General features: G+C 52.8%; 1 protein-coding gene, 1 pseudogene and 1 gene segment (V, D, J or C); 2 read left to right on the forward strand and 1 right to left on the reverse strand.

Moving 5' to 3' along the window:
- Positions 1-1,442: 1,442 nt before the first annotated feature.
- LOC148182467 (T cell receptor alpha variable 26-2-like) lies at positions 1,443-2,434 on the reverse strand (the record flags this gene model as incomplete). The annotated part of the segment is given in 2 exon segments: positions 1,443-1,885; positions 2,363-2,434. Coding segments are annotated over 2 exon segments (495 nt in total), but the record flags the coding sequence as incomplete, so codon positions are not given.
- LOC106628986 (feather keratin Cos1-1/Cos1-3/Cos2-1 pseudogene) lies at positions 1,775-8,510 on the forward strand (annotated as a pseudogene). 2 transcript variants are annotated; one of them, XR_015774675.1, is made up of 2 exons: positions 1,775-2,147; positions 7,880-8,510. The product of XR_015774675.1 is annotated as a feather keratin Cos1-1/Cos1-3/Cos2-1 pseudogene, transcript variant X1 (transcript). The 2 variants fall into 2 exon arrangements; XR_015774676.1 differs by lacking the exon at positions 1,775-2,147 and adding an exon at positions 7,449-7,513.
- Positions 8,511-14,267: 5,757 nt separating this feature from the next.
- Positions 14,268-15,376, forward strand: LOC102112906 (feather keratin Cos1-2-like). Its single transcript, XM_014262874.2, has 2 exons — positions 14,268-14,286; positions 14,614-15,376. Exon 2 carries the CDS (start codon positions 14,635-14,637, stop codon positions 14,938-14,940), a length of 306 nt encoding a protein of 101 aa, XP_014118349.2. The 5' UTR covers positions 14,268-14,286; positions 14,614-14,634; the 3' UTR covers positions 14,941-15,376.
- Positions 15,377-15,880: the final 504 nt, after the last annotated feature.

Genomic DNA, 15,880 nt, shown 5'->3' on the forward strand with positions numbered 1-15,880 from the left:
GTGTGCTTTGTTTATCACTTTCCCTTTTCCCTGTTGTCCCCTTGGATAGGAAAATGGACGTGATGTGAGCCTTGGAGAACCAGGCACTTGTAGCTTTCACGTGCCCTGACTGTGGCCTCTGCTGAACTGGCTCAGTGCAATGAGTTCCTGAAGATGCTGAAAGGCTCCTGCAACCCAAATGAAATGGGGTCTCTAGAGCGAGTTTCTGGAGAGAAATCTCCTGTGGAGCTCATTTTTTCAAGGGTCCCATGCAGGAGTTCAGGACCTCTGAACATCGAACCAATATGATTTCACAAGTAGGTATTTATTGTTTACATTATACACTCATTTATACATTCTAAACCTGCTGTTCAGGTGAACACGGATCTTTTCATTGGAGCCCCTATCCTGTCCACACGGTCTGCACACACCCCTCGGGCCATAGCATTGGTTACAGTCCAGGTGTTCAGCTGCCCTCTGTTATGTGGCTCGTGTGGTTTTGTATCCTTGTTTTTCAGCTGCTTCTTATATTTAGAACAGCTTCTGTCCCAGCAACCCTGAGAAATGACAGAGGGTCTGATAATCAACTCTAAATATGGTTTGGCTGGGGCACATCAGGGTCCAAGCTGTTCAGATACATTGCTACAGTCCTCCTCATACACCTGCAACATTGCTAAATCCTGGCATCTCCTTTTCAGGATAGCTGAGAGGTTACTAACGTGAAGGGAAAGGGACCAATCAGTTTCAGGGGGAAGGTGGCTGTGTCAGAGACATCAGATGGTCAGACGTGCTCTGACACTCCAACCGATTTACTGTTTTCCATCCCAGATGTTCTCCTGATTCAGGAAGATGCTGAATGCACATCCAAGGGTGTTTGTGGACACGTGAGGATGAGAAGAAAGTGTACAGCAGTGAATTGCAGCCTCGGGTGGAATTGAAAGGACATCTGCCTTAGGCATCCCTGTGAGAATGTGCTGCTTCTTGTGCACCTTGCAGGATGGAAGAGAGAGGTTTCTGGCGGGACCGAGACGATGGAGATTCGTTTGTCACCTGTGAAAGCCCGGCTGCAAATCCCTCTCATGCCATGGCCTGCCGAGGTGGCAGCACTCGATGAAGGAGGCTCTGTGTGCCTGTGAGTGCAGCTGCTTTGTGAGCTGCCAGCAGCGATGCTGTCAAGGAGCAGCTCCTTGCTTTGCCGAGCAGGCTGAGAGCAGCAGCAGCAGCAGCAGGAGGCGTGGGCAGAGGGCGAGAGGCGATGGCAGAGGCGCAGCCCGCAACAGTTTGGCGGCCGGCAGAGACTGCAGAGGGCGAGAGGGGAGGCCGAGCCTTGTGTGGCGAGTGTGTAAGCGCAGGGGGCAGGCGGCAGGCGTGTGTGGCGAGTGTGTAAGCGCAGGGGGCAGGCGGCAGGCGTGTGTCCGGGCCCGGGACGAGCGGGGCTGTGCGGGGTCGCTGCGGGCGGGCTCGGGGCACACGAAGGAGCTGCGGAGCCGCGCGGGGCCCGGCGGGCTCGGGGCAGCGCCCCCTGCTGGCCGCGGCCGGCGCTGTGCCCCCGGCCCCGCCCGGCCCCGCCCGCGGCGGTTCGTGCCCGGCCGCAGCCCCGGCCCCTCTGCCCGTGCGCCCAGCGCGCAGTAATACACGGCCGCGTCCCCGCGCCGGGGCCGCCCGAGCCACAGCGCGCTCGAGCGCCCGTCCTCGGACACCCAGAGCTCTCCTCCGATGTCCGGCAGAACCTTGGATCCTCTAGCGATGAGCGCGAGGTGTTCGGGTCCTCGGCCCGGCAGCTGACGGTAGAAATGGATGAAATCCCCCATCTGTTTTTTGGGGTGTGAGCAGGTGATGTTGATGCCACTGCCCTCGGTGGTCTCCAGTGACGACTCCTGCTGTACCTGGGATCGGCCTGAAGCCACTGCCGAAAAAAAGGACAAGCCTGAAATCCTACATTGTCCTACTACACAGTACAAAGCCTACAGAACCGGTCAGGAGCTTACAGAGATGATGAGGAAAAGTATTCTCAGAGGATGTGAAGATGTGCAGGAAAAAAAGCGCCCATTAATCGTTTGTGGAGAGATAAACGCCTGAATAAAAGGAGGATCAGCAGAGTCACTGGAGAACGGGAGGATGTGGGAGAAAGCACAGAAAGAAAAGTAACAAGTGGCCAGACTGACTTGGTGAGTTATAAAGAAGGAATGCTTGAGCAGGATTGGGCATAGAATAGAAACCGAAGATTTCTGCGGGAGCATGGGATGGAGAAGAAGAAGGGAGGAACGGGAGAACAGATCTCGGGAAAAGGTGTGGGAAGAAGCCGGGCAGGACGACAGCGTCGAGGGAGCTGCGGGATCCCCCCAGTCCCAGGCGCGGCCCCTCGGCCGCCAGCCCCGCGCACCGAGCAGCACCGCGGCCAGCGCGGCCAGCGCCGCGCCCCGACCCCGCCGCATGCCGCCGCTGCGCCGGCCGAGCCTCGCTGGCCCCTGAGCCCCGGCTCTGTGCTCCGGCCGTGCCGCCTCCTGTCGGCCGCCGCCAGCTCCGCCCCGGCCGGGCTCAGCCCCCGCCTCTCCGAGCCCCGGCCCAAGGAGCGACCCAGCAATTGGGGCACGGCCGGGCGCAAGAGGCGGCTGTGTCCCATGGCACAGCCCAGCGCCAGCGCACGGGAAGCAGATCCGCTCCGCCGCTGGCAGCACACGGGCGGCAGCATTGCCGAGCCTCTGTCCGTGCGCACAAGGCACAGCTCCTCCTTTTGCCCTGTGCAGCGCTGCTGCTGCGAGCGGCTGTGTCCCGCCTGGGGCCGAGGCCAGGGGGGCTGCGAGCCGTGCTGGGGCCCCGGCCGTGCTGTTCGTGCCGAGTTCAGCCGAGCGGCCGAGCTGCACTGAAAGCGTCCTTGTTGGGCCTGAGATCGGCATGAGCTGAGCGTGAGCTTTGGAGGGGCAGCAAAGGGAGGGCTCAGCACGCAGGGGCTGCATTTCAGCACCTCTGCCCTGCACACGTGTGTAGCGGGCAGCTGCCGGCCCCACTCAGCTGCACTCGGGCTCCTTCTGAGCCTGGGACGCTGCTGCTCTGTGCAGAGCAGGGCCAGAGCAGAGCTCAGGGTCCCTGGCCCGGTCAGGAAATTCCCTCCCGATGAGGGACACACACCCGGACAGGCACAGCTCGCTGCTCACCACACTGGAGCCACACCCAAATCTGTGCTTCACGTGTGTCCCTGCAAACGGGGCTGCTGCAGGAGCACCCAAGGCAGGAACACACACCCAGCCCTGGGCTCTGCTGAGGCCATGTGGGGCCAAGAGCAGCAGGGCTGGAGTGTGCAACGACGAGGTCCCAGGCAAGCACGGGGGACATTTTTCTTTACTTCGAGACCGCACAAATGAAGAGATGAGTCAAAATAATCAGAAAAACTTTCTCAAATTAATATTAGGATGGACGTGGTGCAAAACCATCAGAGCATTGTACAGGCGTGGCGATTCAGCATCAGGTGAGCCCTGGGCTGAGCCCAGCGTCCCTTGCCCAGCCTCAGCCCTGCACAGACACCTCCCCTCCATCCCTCCGTCCCTCCCCTGGGTTGTTGCACAGCCGGGGACGCTCCCTGCACCGGGGTGTCTGTCACAGCACAGAGGTACAAGGCAGTGTCAGAGAGCTGCACTTCCTCCACCTTCAGGACACTGTATTTCCCCGTGGTGTTGAGGTGCGTGGTGATCCGGCCGCTGTGCTTGGGGCCAGAGCCTGCTTGATAGGAGAGCAGCTGTGGGGCTTGGCCTTTCCGCAGCTGGTACCAGAACAAGGCAGCATAACTACCACTAGTCTGGTATTTGCAGGTGGTTTGGAAAGGGTGTCCCTGCTTCACCATGACTTGTCCATCGTCCTGGGTGACCGTGATCTGCCCCGTTGTGCCTGCAAGAAAGTGAAGGTCAGCAGCTGCACAGGGAAGGAGTATGGGAAGCAAAACGAAGTATATGGAAATCCTGTTGAAGAGAGCTTCCTGCCCTGTACGGGAGTCCTGAGAGATTTTGGGCAGGAGTTTGGAGCTCTTTGCTCTGCATCAGCCAAAGGAGAGCTGGGCTGTGTTTCTGCTCCTGCTCCTTCTGCTCCCAGGACCAGGGAAGTGCCTGTCATGCCTGAACTTTGTGTGCTGGAGGCAGCACCTCTCCAGCTGCCTGAGGAGCCCATGAAGGCACAGCAGAAAGGTTCATCCTGCTTTGTCATCCCTGTCACCTCTGAGGGCTCCTCAGTCCCTGAATACACACAATGGTGAAGTTGGAAAGAAGGAGCCCTGGTTGTGTGTCCAGCCCAGAGAGCACTGGAAGCCGTGGCAGAGCTGTGTGAGCCTGGAGGCAGAACGGGACACCCTGTTAATGTCAGTGAAATGAGAGTTGAAAAATGCCTGGGGCAGGTTTGACAGGACCTGGAAATTCACACCTAAACAGGAGCAATATGCAAGTGCAGAAGCAGCTGAAATGTCCTGAGGTGACTGCAGGAGGGCCAGAAGAAAATGGCAGAGGAGATGGACAGCAGGGGAGAGAAGAGAGAAAAGGCATCTGAGGTTTCTCTCCTCTCTTTTCCTTTTAAAACTGGGGAGCTTCTTGAGGAAACACTTGCAAAACCACAAAGAGGAGCTGACATTTCTCAGCCTTTTCCCTCTATTCAGTCGTGTTTCCCACATGGTCCTGATAAAGCTTTTGAGGAATTCCTGGTGGGAATAATAAAAGTAAGAATGATGCCTTGGGGAAGTGCATGACTTACCCAGGAGCTGTCCCAGGAAGAGGGTGAGGATGAGAGAGGCGAGGTGCATGGCGAGAGCAAGCTGCGTGTTTGGTGAGTGAGGAAGAGTCAGAGAGCACGGCGCAGCCCCGAGATGTGAAGTGACGGTGGGAGGAGGCGGCAGGCGCGTGTGGCGAGTGTGTAAGCGCAGGGGGCAGGCGGCAGGCGTGTGTGGCGAGTGTGTAAGCGCAGGGGGCAGGCGGCAGGCGTGTGTCCGGGCCCGGGACGAGCGGGGCTGTGCGGGGTCGCTGCGGGCGGGCTCGGGGCACACGAAGGAGCTGCGGAGCCGCGCGGGGCCCGGCGGGCTCGGGGCAGCGCCCCCTGCTGGCCGCGGCCGGCGCTGTGCCCCCGGCCCCGCCCGGCCCCGCCCGCGGCGGTTCGTGCCCGGCCGCAGCCCCGGCCCCTCTGCCCGTGCGCCCAGCGCGCAGTAATACACGGCCGCGTCCCCGCGCCGGGGCCGCCCGAGCCACAGCGCGCTCGAGCGCCCGTCCTCGGACACCCAGAGCTCTCCTGCGATGTCCGGCAGAACCTTGGATCCTCTAGCGATGAGCGCGAGGTGTTCGGGTCCTCGGCCCGGCAGCTGACGGTAGAAATGGATGAAATCCCCCATCTGTTTTTTGGGGTGTGAACAGGTGATGTTGATGCCGCTGTCCTCGGTGGTCTCCAGCGACGGCTCCTGGTGTACCTGGGCTTTGCCTGAAGCTACTGATGGGGAGAAAAAAAGGACAAACCTCAAGTCCTACATTCTCCCCACCTCTGCCAGAACAAAATTCTGCAGAAGCAATCAGGACTATACAGACAAGATGAGGACTGTAGTTTGCAGAGGGTGCCAGCATGTGCAGGGACGGAAATGTATAATAATAATAATAATAATAATAATAATAATAATAATAATAATAATAATAATAATAATAATAATAATAATAACAAGAACAACAACATCTAATATGCAAAAAGACACAGAGAAAAGGAAGGTATAGCAATGACTGGACAAAGAAGAGAGGGATGAGTTTTCTGAGGGAATAGGGAATGGTGCAGAGGAAAAGATGGACTCGAGGACAGTTATGGGGCAGAGGTCGGTGAAGAAGCCAAAGAGGACAATAACTTTCGGGGACCTGCGGGGTAGCCCCAGCCCGACCCCGCTCACCGAGCAGCACCGCGGCCAGCGCAGCCAGCGCGGCGCCCCGGCACCACCGCATCCCGCCGCTCTGCCCGCTGAGCATCGCTGTCCCCTCAGCCCCGGCCCTGTGCTCTGACTGTGCCGCCTCCTTTTCTCTCCTCTCTCTCCTTCGCCCTCAGCTCCGCACCGGGCCTGAGCCCTGCACCGGTGGCTCTCGGGCTCTTGCCCGGTCTCTCTCCGCACGGGCTCAGTTTGGTCTTCCGGCAAACGAACCCTTCCCCTCCTCCAGCAAGGACATCCCGGCGAGAATCAGCCGGTACAGCGCCAGCTGCAGCCTGAGGGAGCAAGAGAGCCCTGAACCAGGAGATGGAGCAGCTTCCCCGAGCACTCTCCCTGCTCAGGAGCTGGAAACGGCAGCCAAGGATTTTCTGCAGGTGGCAGTGATGAGGCTGAGAGTCCCATGTTCCAGCAGCTGCTCATAGCCTAGTCTCCTGTTGCAGAGAACTTCCAGAGTCTAGTCTGTATCTCCTGTTTCCTTTGCACAAGTGGTTCCAGGATTTTCTGGGGACAACTTGGGCAGCAGAGGCCAATTCACTGCCTGTTCTTTGTTGTTCAATGTCTCTTCGAAACTTGTGGAGAGTTATCCACTAATCATGACATTCATGGTCACATGCAACATTGGTTGTCCTAGCGCTGATCTCTGAGAGACCCCAGAGTTGTCTTCCAGCTGGGGTTTGGAGCAATGGCCACAACTCTTTGGGCCTGGTAGGCCAGACAATTAGTGACCTGGCAATGACAGGAGCCAGTTCCCTTACGGCTTGCGTGCACATTCCAACAGGACCTAAATATGTGCAGTTTGCTAAGGATTCACTGACCTGATCTCGCCCCATCAAGGGAGTGTGTTTCCTGATCCTGACTTTACCCCCAGTCTACATATGGGATTCCTTAAGGCCAGTCTTGCTAATAAGGACTGAGGCAAAGGCCTTCAACACCTTAGCTTTTTCTCCATCCTGTGTCACCAGGGTCCTTGTCTCATTCAGCAGCAGTCCTACATTTTCCTAACTCTTCCTTTTGTCACCTTTGTCCTTATGGAAGCCCCTTTATTGTGTCACTTGCCTTTCTTTCTGACAGCTAAATAAAACCTTCCACATTTTTTCTCCCTTTCCACATCCCTGGTGCATGACAGGAGAAGGCAAACCCAGACACCTGAATTGTCCTGGGCTCTGTGTTTGGTGAGATACAGTCAAACCCAGGAGCAAGGCCACTTCTTTGAGACACGGCCCCTAAGATCCCAATGGAGTGACCCAGACAGACATAATTTCATTTTAATGGGCTCCTGCAGCATCTGGCTTGAGTCCTGTGCTGACACTCATGTGTTTTGATCCAGAAATGCTTGGGCCTCTCATCTTGTCATGTAAAAGATGCCTTCATTGAGGAATGTGCCAGAAATGAAGCAGGAAGTGAAAACACAGCCATTTAAGAAGCCAAACCACAGCTCACAGCATTAAATGAGATGTTTTGCATTCAAGATGAATTTGTCAGAAAATTATCACCTCTAGAAGGGATACTTCTGCCAGCCTGGGGAAGTAAAGGTCTATGATAAAAGCCAGCCCAGCTCTTTGCGCTGTCATCCCCTTCTCTTGCCTCTTTCTCCTTGGGAGTCAGGTGAGCCCTTTCTCCTCTGCTTTGTCTAAAAGGAGAGCTTACCTCAATGGACCTCTCAGCTGATTGCAGCTATCTTCTATGATGGCTTTTGGGGTTATTTGTCATGGGAGAGAGAAAAGGGGAGAAGGTTTGAAGTGTAGGGAGGCTGGGACTGTGATCAGTTGTTATTTGGACTTGGAGTGTGGGCAGTGGCTGCATAGGAGCTGGTGATTCTTTTTACGCTCTGGCAGGATGAGGCCAACGAGCCCTCATACATCTCTGCAGAGCATCCACCTCCTGGCCCTGCATGTTATTTGACTCCTGATGTGGTTACAGGCTGCTCCTCATGTGTCTTTATATTTTGCTTTTTCCCTGCCCTCTCTCCAGGTGCTCCTCATGCCCCAAGACATGTCCTGCATAGAGAAGTGCCAGCCCTGCCAGCCCTGCGGCCCCACCCCGCTGGGCAGCAGCTGCAACGAGCCCTGTGTCAGGCAGTGCCAGGACTCCACCGTCATCATTGAACCCTCGCCCGTGGTGGTGACCCTGCCCGGCCCCATCCTCAGCTCCTTCCCACAGAACACTGCCGTGGGATCCTCCACCTCAGCTGCTGTTGGCAGCATCCTCAGCTCTGACGGAGTGCCCATCAACTCTGGGGGCTTTGACATCTCCAGCATCACCAACTGCTACGGTGGCAGCAGATGTCGTCCCCGCTAAAGCTGCTGTCAATGTCCTCAGATAATGACCCCAAGGAACTCAGAATATGAAGCTGGACAGAGGACCAAACCTTTGTGTCATTGTTTTAACAGTAGCTGATCATCACTGATTTGCCTGGCCAGGGAAAACTTGAAGAGATCAACCTGAGGGAGCTGATACTGGGATCTCTGAAAATTTGGCCAATGTCTACCTCTCCTCTCTTTCACTCTCACCCTTTCTCACTCTTGCCTTTGTTCTCTTGTGCTTCCTTCAAAATCTGCTGTGAGGACCCCAGAAACCACTGTGCAGGGGCATGCTGGACTGTGTCCTGTTGCTGGACAAGTCAAAAGATTCCCTGTGATAACTCTGCCACAGGAGCAGGAGAGGGAAGACATTCTTGGCTGTTTGTGCTCCTTTTCATACTTGGAGCCTGTACTTAGAATGACCTAATTTTCATCTTTGTGTACATTAAAAACTTGCTGCAACCTTGCCTGTGTCCTTTAGTTGTCTTCCATTTGTGCACTGAGTGTTGAGCAGAAAAGCCATTGGCTGAGGAGCACAGGGAAACCCTTCATCATTCCTAGAGGCACTGGGGGGTGGGACAAATTGCAATGATTCTTCTTTCCAGCAGTGCTTCCACACACTGAGGTGTCACAGAATTTAATAGAATTTTGGGTTGGAAAGGTCTTTTAAATGTCTCCTGGTCCAATCTCCCTACAATGAGTAATGACACTGTCCACTTGACCAGGTTCAAAGCCCCACACAACCTGACCTAGAACACATACAAGGATCTACACTCTCTCTGGGCAACATATTCCTCTGTATAACCATCCTCTTTGCAAAAAAATTTCTTCATAGTTAGTCTGAATCTACCCTCTTCTAGTTTAAAACTGTTTCCCCTGCCCTATCACAACAAACCCCGCCAAAAAATTTATTTTAAGCTCTCTTTACATACTGAAAGACTGCAACAAAGTCTCCTTAAAGCCTTGTCTTCTCCAGACTGAACTAGCCCAATTGTCTTAGCCTGTCCTCATAAGAGAAGTGCTCCTGACCTCAGATAATTTTTGTGGCCTCCTCTAGGCTTGCTCCAAAAGGTCCATGTCCTTACTCTGCTGAGGACTCTAAGCTGGAGGCAGTATTTGAGATGGGGTTTCAGTGTAGAGGGGCAGAATCAGGAAGCAGTTGGCTTTCTGGGCTGCAAGAGCACATTTACAATTCATATCCAGCCTTTCATCCATGAAGGGAGACATTCCTAGTTATTCCACTGCCAAAGGCTGTCAGTCCTTGCCTGGCTGCGTCTCGTCTCAGAAATACCAGTTGGACCTAAAGCACATTATACAATCAGGACTCCTGAAAACTGCTGTTCCGTAGAAGAGAACTGCAGGCATGTGGGAAGACACGACCTGAGGAGGTCAGCATTTCCACATGTTCTTGGGGAAGAGTCCTCTTGCTTTGTGTGAAGCTGTGCAGGGCAAGAAGGCTCACAAGCCAAAGAATGGCAGGAATTAGAAATGGGCTAATAGCCTTGGAATGGCCTACATTCCCTACTCCACTGCTCCTCTCCTCCATCACCTGATCCAGGGGCTGCGGGCAGTGTGCTGGGTCACGGGCAGCAGAGACAACTTCCCCATGCAGCCCTGTCCCCCTGCAGCACAGCCTCTGGCCTGGCTCACCTGTGCTCCTCGGTGCTCCTGAGGTGTTCCCGGGGTAGCAGTGGGATCAGCTACAGCAGGCCCCACGCTGGAGCCCACCCATCAGGTGAAGCCAGCCCCGGGACAGGGAGTGGTGGCAAAACACACACAACAGGGTTTGTTCTGCCTGGTCTTGCCCCAGGACAGAGCAGCTTTCCTGAGGCCCCACAACCCAGCTGTAAGTGCACTTCTACCTCAGACAGGGTCTGTGGGAGTCAGAGCAGAGTCAGCACGTAACCCCAGGACAGGGAGGACCAGGACCAAGACCACCTAGGCCCAATTCAACCATGGGCTCAGCTCTGCCTTGGTCCCTGCCAGGGGCGCTATGACAGCCCAGGTCTGTCCCAGCTCTGCCCTCTCAGTGCCTGCGTCTGGCCTGAGCTACCCTTGTTCTCCTGAGCTGGCCAGGCCCCTTCACCACCCATGGCAGTCACAGGATGGATCCTGTACATGGGCCCCTCTGGAGTCTGGCCTTGCCCTGACCCTCAGCTCTGGCCCTGGCACTCCTGCCCAGCTCTGGCCCTCCTGGGACCTCCTGCATATCTGTAGAACAGAGTAAGGCAATAATCAACAGATACTTCAGGGGCAGAATTTTCTCCTAAGACACAGGTCTGAGACAAGATCTCTTGCATTTTCTCAGTAGAATCCTATACCAAGAACATATTTCTAAGCACTCGCCTCAACAACTGGCTCACTAAGGCCCATGTTTCCTCAGGACTGGTGATGAATACTCATCCACAGCTGGAGACCACCAACCAGCACTTTTCTTGGCACATCTAAACTCTGCAAGGTTTTGACTCCTATGGCATCCCTCTGAACAGTGCTCCCTTTCTGGAAAGAGTCATGGCCTTTTTAAGCACATTTCTATCGACATTTTTTCCCAGAGGAAGTACTGTGACATCCCTCCTCCATGGCCTATGGGTACCACTGTGTCTTTTCCCTGTGCCACTGTGAAAATGGTTTTCTTTTTGAACAGATTTGCAAACTTCAAAGCAATCCAGATGAAAGATTATTGGATGCTGATGCCTTTTGAAAAATATGAAGATGGATCTTTGCCATGACCACAGCTACTCAAAATCTGTTTCAGAAGATTCAGACTAGCATCTCTTTCACCCATTTTCCATAATGTGTTCTTTAAATAAAACTTATAACCCATCTGGAAGTGTGTGCGTGGTCTTTCAGCTCAGACAAGGTCAGGCTGCTTCACTTCACTCCAATGTGTTTTTTAAATGAACATTAAAAAAAAAAGGTTTAAAGTTTTGTGTTTTTTGGTTTTTTTTTAATTCAACTTCCTTATCCTCTCCACACACCTGATAGTTGAAGGGGTTGGATTGGATGATCTTTTAAATGTCCCTTCTCACCTAAACCAACCTATGAATTCATGATTCTATGAATATTTTAGTCTCACCAGTACACATTACAGGATGTGCCACTGCATTTAGGGATTTTTCTTTTATTGGGTGCTGTGTGTGATACTTCCCAGCCCTCATCAGTCACTTTCAATTACTCCCAGAAAACCTGGTTTTTGTCCCATGACAGAGAATATGATAATCATAATGGGTTTCCATAGTAACACTTGAGTCTTTCAGTGTTTTAGGCTCCATGGGTCACAAGACTGAAAAGCACACTGGATTAAATCAAGCAGACAGGATCCTTTAATGCCATTTTGTATAAAAAACTTCCATTGCTCTCTCAGGAAGAAATACATTTGTGCTGTCCCTGTTTACCTAGGAGCACTTGATCATTCTTACAATACTGTGGATGCTGCCTTTCAGAGGAACTTTGACAGGCTGAAAAAGTGGCCTGACAAGAACCTCCTGCAGTTCAGCATGGGGAAGGGCAAAGTCCTGCATGTGGAAAGAAACAACCCTGTGCATCAGTATGTGGTGAGCATCCCTCAGCTGTAAAGCCCTTTTGCAGAAGAAGGCCTGGGTTGTCCTGCTGCTGGACACTGAGTTGACAATGAGCCAGTAATCTTGCCTCAAAGAAAGCCAACAGTGTTCTGGGTAGTAGTGGAAGGTCCAGGAAGAGGACTGTTCTTCTCCATTCAACACGGGTGCGGGTGCTCCTGGAGTACTGGTTCCTGTTATAAACTCCCCAGTACAAGAGGGCTATGGAAATGCTGGAGAGAATCCAATGAAGGGACAAAAAGAGGATGAATGAACTCTCTTACAGGAGCATCTCTCCTATAAGGAAAGGCTGAGAGAGCTGGGACTCTTCATTGCAGAGAGGAAAAGGCTTAGATGAATTTTACCAACATAGATAAACACCTGAAAGAAGAGTATGGTGCTTTGACACTGGCTGGATGCCAGATGCCCACCAAAGCTGTTCCATTACTCCCCCTCCTCAGCTGGACAGAGGATGTAGGAAATGGAAAAATAGAAACTTCCACAGATGCTGAAGGGTTCAATCTGCAGCTTTAGAAAGAGCTTGGGTTAATATAATGATTTAGGTACACAAACATTAAATAGAAAAATCATAAACTTATGTTCCTACAGTTATAAGTAAGAATATGTCCTGAGTAAGTAAGAAATATTAGGTAAAATAGTGTGAGGTCTGAGCTGCAATAATGTGACTTATAGAGTAGGCAGGGATCTAGAAGCTGTAATAGAGGTGTGTGTATGAGTACGTGACCTGTCAGTTTATTGGCTAAGAGACAAACACAGTGCAGCAAAATTAAGCAAAGGTGATGGGCTAATAAGTAGAAACAAGTTTTGTGTCAGCTGTCTATTGGACCAAAATGTTATATATTGCTGTATGAAGAAGAAACCTGTGATTACCTTGAGCTATGGCTAACTTGTTGCTCCTCTCTAAATCTCATGCCTTTGAGACCGATACGTTATCGAGCTTACTTGAGCAATAAATCATCTTAAATAACATGGTGGTCCCATCCCTCGTTTTTCATCTTGACAAGAGGAGAGAAAATATAAGAGGCTCCTGGTTCTAGATAAGGACAGGAAAGATCACTCACCAATTACCCTCATGGGAAAAACTAACTCAGATTGGGGAAATTAATTTGATTTATTGCAATCCAGTCAGAGTAGGGTAATGAGAAATAAACATAAAATCTAAAACCACCTTCTCCCCCACCCCTCCCTTCTCTGGCTCAATTTCTGTCCTGATTTTCTCCCCTCCAAAGGAACAGGGAATGGGAATTGTGGTCAGTTCAACATATGTCTCTGCAGTTCTTTTGTCCTTAGGAGAAGGAACTCTTACACTCTTCCCCTGTGCCAGCATGGGGTCACTTCCATGGGCAACAGTTGTCCATAAACTTCTCCAATGTGAGTTCTTCACATGGGCTACAGTTCTTCACAAGTCCTTCCTGGTGTGCTACCACCAGCCTGTCACTCACATGGCCACAGGTCCTGACAGAGCCTGATCCAGCATGAGCTTTTATGGGGTCACCTGGAACACCTACCTCCCCTCTTCACTGAGTGTCTGCAGGGTTGTTTCTCTCACATCTCTCTGTTCTGGCTGCTGTTCCATGGTAGGTGTTTTCTCCCTTCCCAAACATGTTATCCCAGAGGTGCTTCCACCATCGCTGATGAGCTCAGCCTTGGCCAGTGGTGGATCAGTCTTAAAGCCATCTGGTGTTTCCTCCTCCACAACCAAAACCTTGCCATACAACCCAAATCCAGAGGGTGCAAGGCAAACAGAGCCAGGCACTTCTCTGAGGTGCCCAGTGACAAGCTACAAGCACAGGCTGGAACACTGGGAGCTCTGTGTGAAACATAGGAAAAACCTTATTGTTGAGGGTGACCAAGCACTGGCTCACATTGCCCAGATGACTTGAGGATTCTCCCTCCTTGGAGCTATTGGAAGGACATAAGGAGAGTTTCAGGAGCAAGAAAATGAAACCAAACAGTGCAGCCCAAATGCCTGAGATTCTGAACACAAACACTGGGGCAAGTTGGGAGGAATGGAGGAAAGAGACATGGTATATAATTTTGCAATGGTATCATGGCATATCCTTGGGTGACCAGTCAAGGGTTGAAGTGCTGGGAGCAGCTGGGTCCCTTCCAATCAACAAGGCCTCAGGCCAGTGAGCTCTAGGCCAACCTCACTTCCCTGCACTGCACCCATCCAGCACTTGAGCAGAAGATTCTGCAGACACTGACACATTCCTGCCCTGGAAATCCTGAGGCGCCTCAATCTCAGCACTCAGAAGAAGCTTCCATGAAGAAATGTCTATGACATAAGCCAGGAAATGAAAAGGTGGCAACACGGAAAACAAGCACCCAGCCCATGTCATTAGCTGGGATGTTTTCCATACATCATGAGCACCTTAGGAAATTACCACTTTCATAGAAGCCACCTCTGGGCCTGGGGCAACTCAGAGCAACCATAAAAAGCAGCCCAACTTCATGCTCTCACATCCACTTCTCCTGGCACCTTCTCCTTGGGACCCAGGTGAGTCTGAAACTCTTTCCCCTGTCCTTTTCTGGTGAAGTGGGTTCCTATAGCCTGTGAGAGGTCTTAGTGCTGCTGCTGCTGGGGGGTCAGAGAAGAACTAAGTTCTGACTTAGTGTCAAGGATTTGGCTGAGGGAGCTCTTTATGAAGAAATAAGGTGACACTTAGCAGTACTGCAAGGCTGAAAACCCCTTTCTCTCACTGCCCAGTTTCTTCCTTCTGGCTTAAGCAGCTACGACTACAATTCTTGCAGTGGGATGATGGACTCATGGCTGATGGCTCCTCACCTGTGCCTGTGCTCTGCTTCCTCCCTTCCCTCTCTCCAGGTGCACCTGCAGCCTCAAGACATGTCCTGCAACACCCAGTGCCGTCCCTGCCAGCCCTGCGGCCCCACCCCGCTGGGCAGCAGCTGCAATGAGTGCTGTGTCAGGCAGTGCCAGGACTCCACCGTGGCCATCCAGCCCTCGCCCGTGGTGGTGACCCTGCCCGGCCCCATCCTCAGCTCCTTCCCACAGAACACTGTGGTGGGATCCTCCACCTCCGCTGCTGTTGGCAGCATCCTCAGCTGTGATGGAGTGCCCATCAACTCTGGGGGCTTTGACATCACCTGCATCACCAATCGTTTTGGTGGCAACAGATGTCGTCCCTGCTAAACCACTGGTGCAGCCCTCACAAGGATCCCCAGGAACCCAGAAGCTGATGCTGGACTGAGGACACAGCTCCTGGCCATCGAATTCAGAGGTGCTGAGCAACCAATGCTGCCCTTCTGCAGGAGGGCAGGTGGGGCTCTCTGAAACCATGGCCAGTGTTTGCTTTCCTGTCTTACTCTCTATCCCACCTCTCTCTTGTCTTCCATAATTCTGGATTGTAAGACTTTCAGAGCCTCTCTGGGGGATCTGCTAACCCCTGCCCACTGTGGGGCAGGCAGATGGATGCCCCGTTGGCTCTCCAGTGGCTCTCCAGTGTCTGTGCCAAAGTGGGCACAGACTTTCTGCAGTTGTATGTGGTCTCTCACCGCCACCACCACTAGCCTCCTCTATAAGGGAGTTAATTTCCCACTTCAATGACAATAAAGCTTTCTGCATCTTACTCTCAGCCTCCATGTAATACTTTTTTGGTGTCCTTGTCTCGAGTTGCTGAGACCAAAAGGCATTGCCATGGGTGGTGGAGGAAAAGGTGGGGACACAAGTGGACCATTGGTTATTCTCAGAGGAAGGGGAGGGTGGGAAACACAGAAGTGGGGCCCATTCAGGTACTATCCCTTGGAGCTGAGTAAGACATCCTTGACGTCTCCACAGACATCAGGCTCAGCCTTCCAACATTTCTGCTCAGATATGATTCCTTGGTCTCAGAGCGTGTCCTGCAGATGGGGAGTACAACCCATCCTTGGGACCAGGTCTAGCAGACTCTGTAGAGTCCTCCCACAGTCAGTGATGGGACATCAGGTCACCCAGGGGACTTACCCCATCCCAAAGCAGATGTGCACAGGCAATGGCATGAATCATTCCTGGAGACACAAACCCTGCAGCTGACCAGTGGTGGCCTCTGAACTCCCCAACTAGGACAAGCTCACAGCAGGGCCTGTATGCACAC

This window comes from Pseudopodoces humilis, chromosome 29 (assembly GCF_049639895.1).
Source record: "Pseudopodoces humilis isolate 2021_Gansu_Grassland_sample_001 chromosome 29, ASM4963989v1, whole genome shotgun sequence".
In the NCBI taxonomy this organism is placed as follows: domain Eukaryota; kingdom Metazoa; phylum Chordata; class Aves; order Passeriformes; family Paridae; genus Pseudopodoces; species Pseudopodoces humilis.

Excerpts from the sequence above, each read along its gene's own strand:
- LOC102112906 (XM_014262874.2), top strand. The coding sequence starts at position 14,635 with ATGTCCTGCAACACCCAGTGCCGTCCCTGCCAGCCCTGCGGCCCCACC.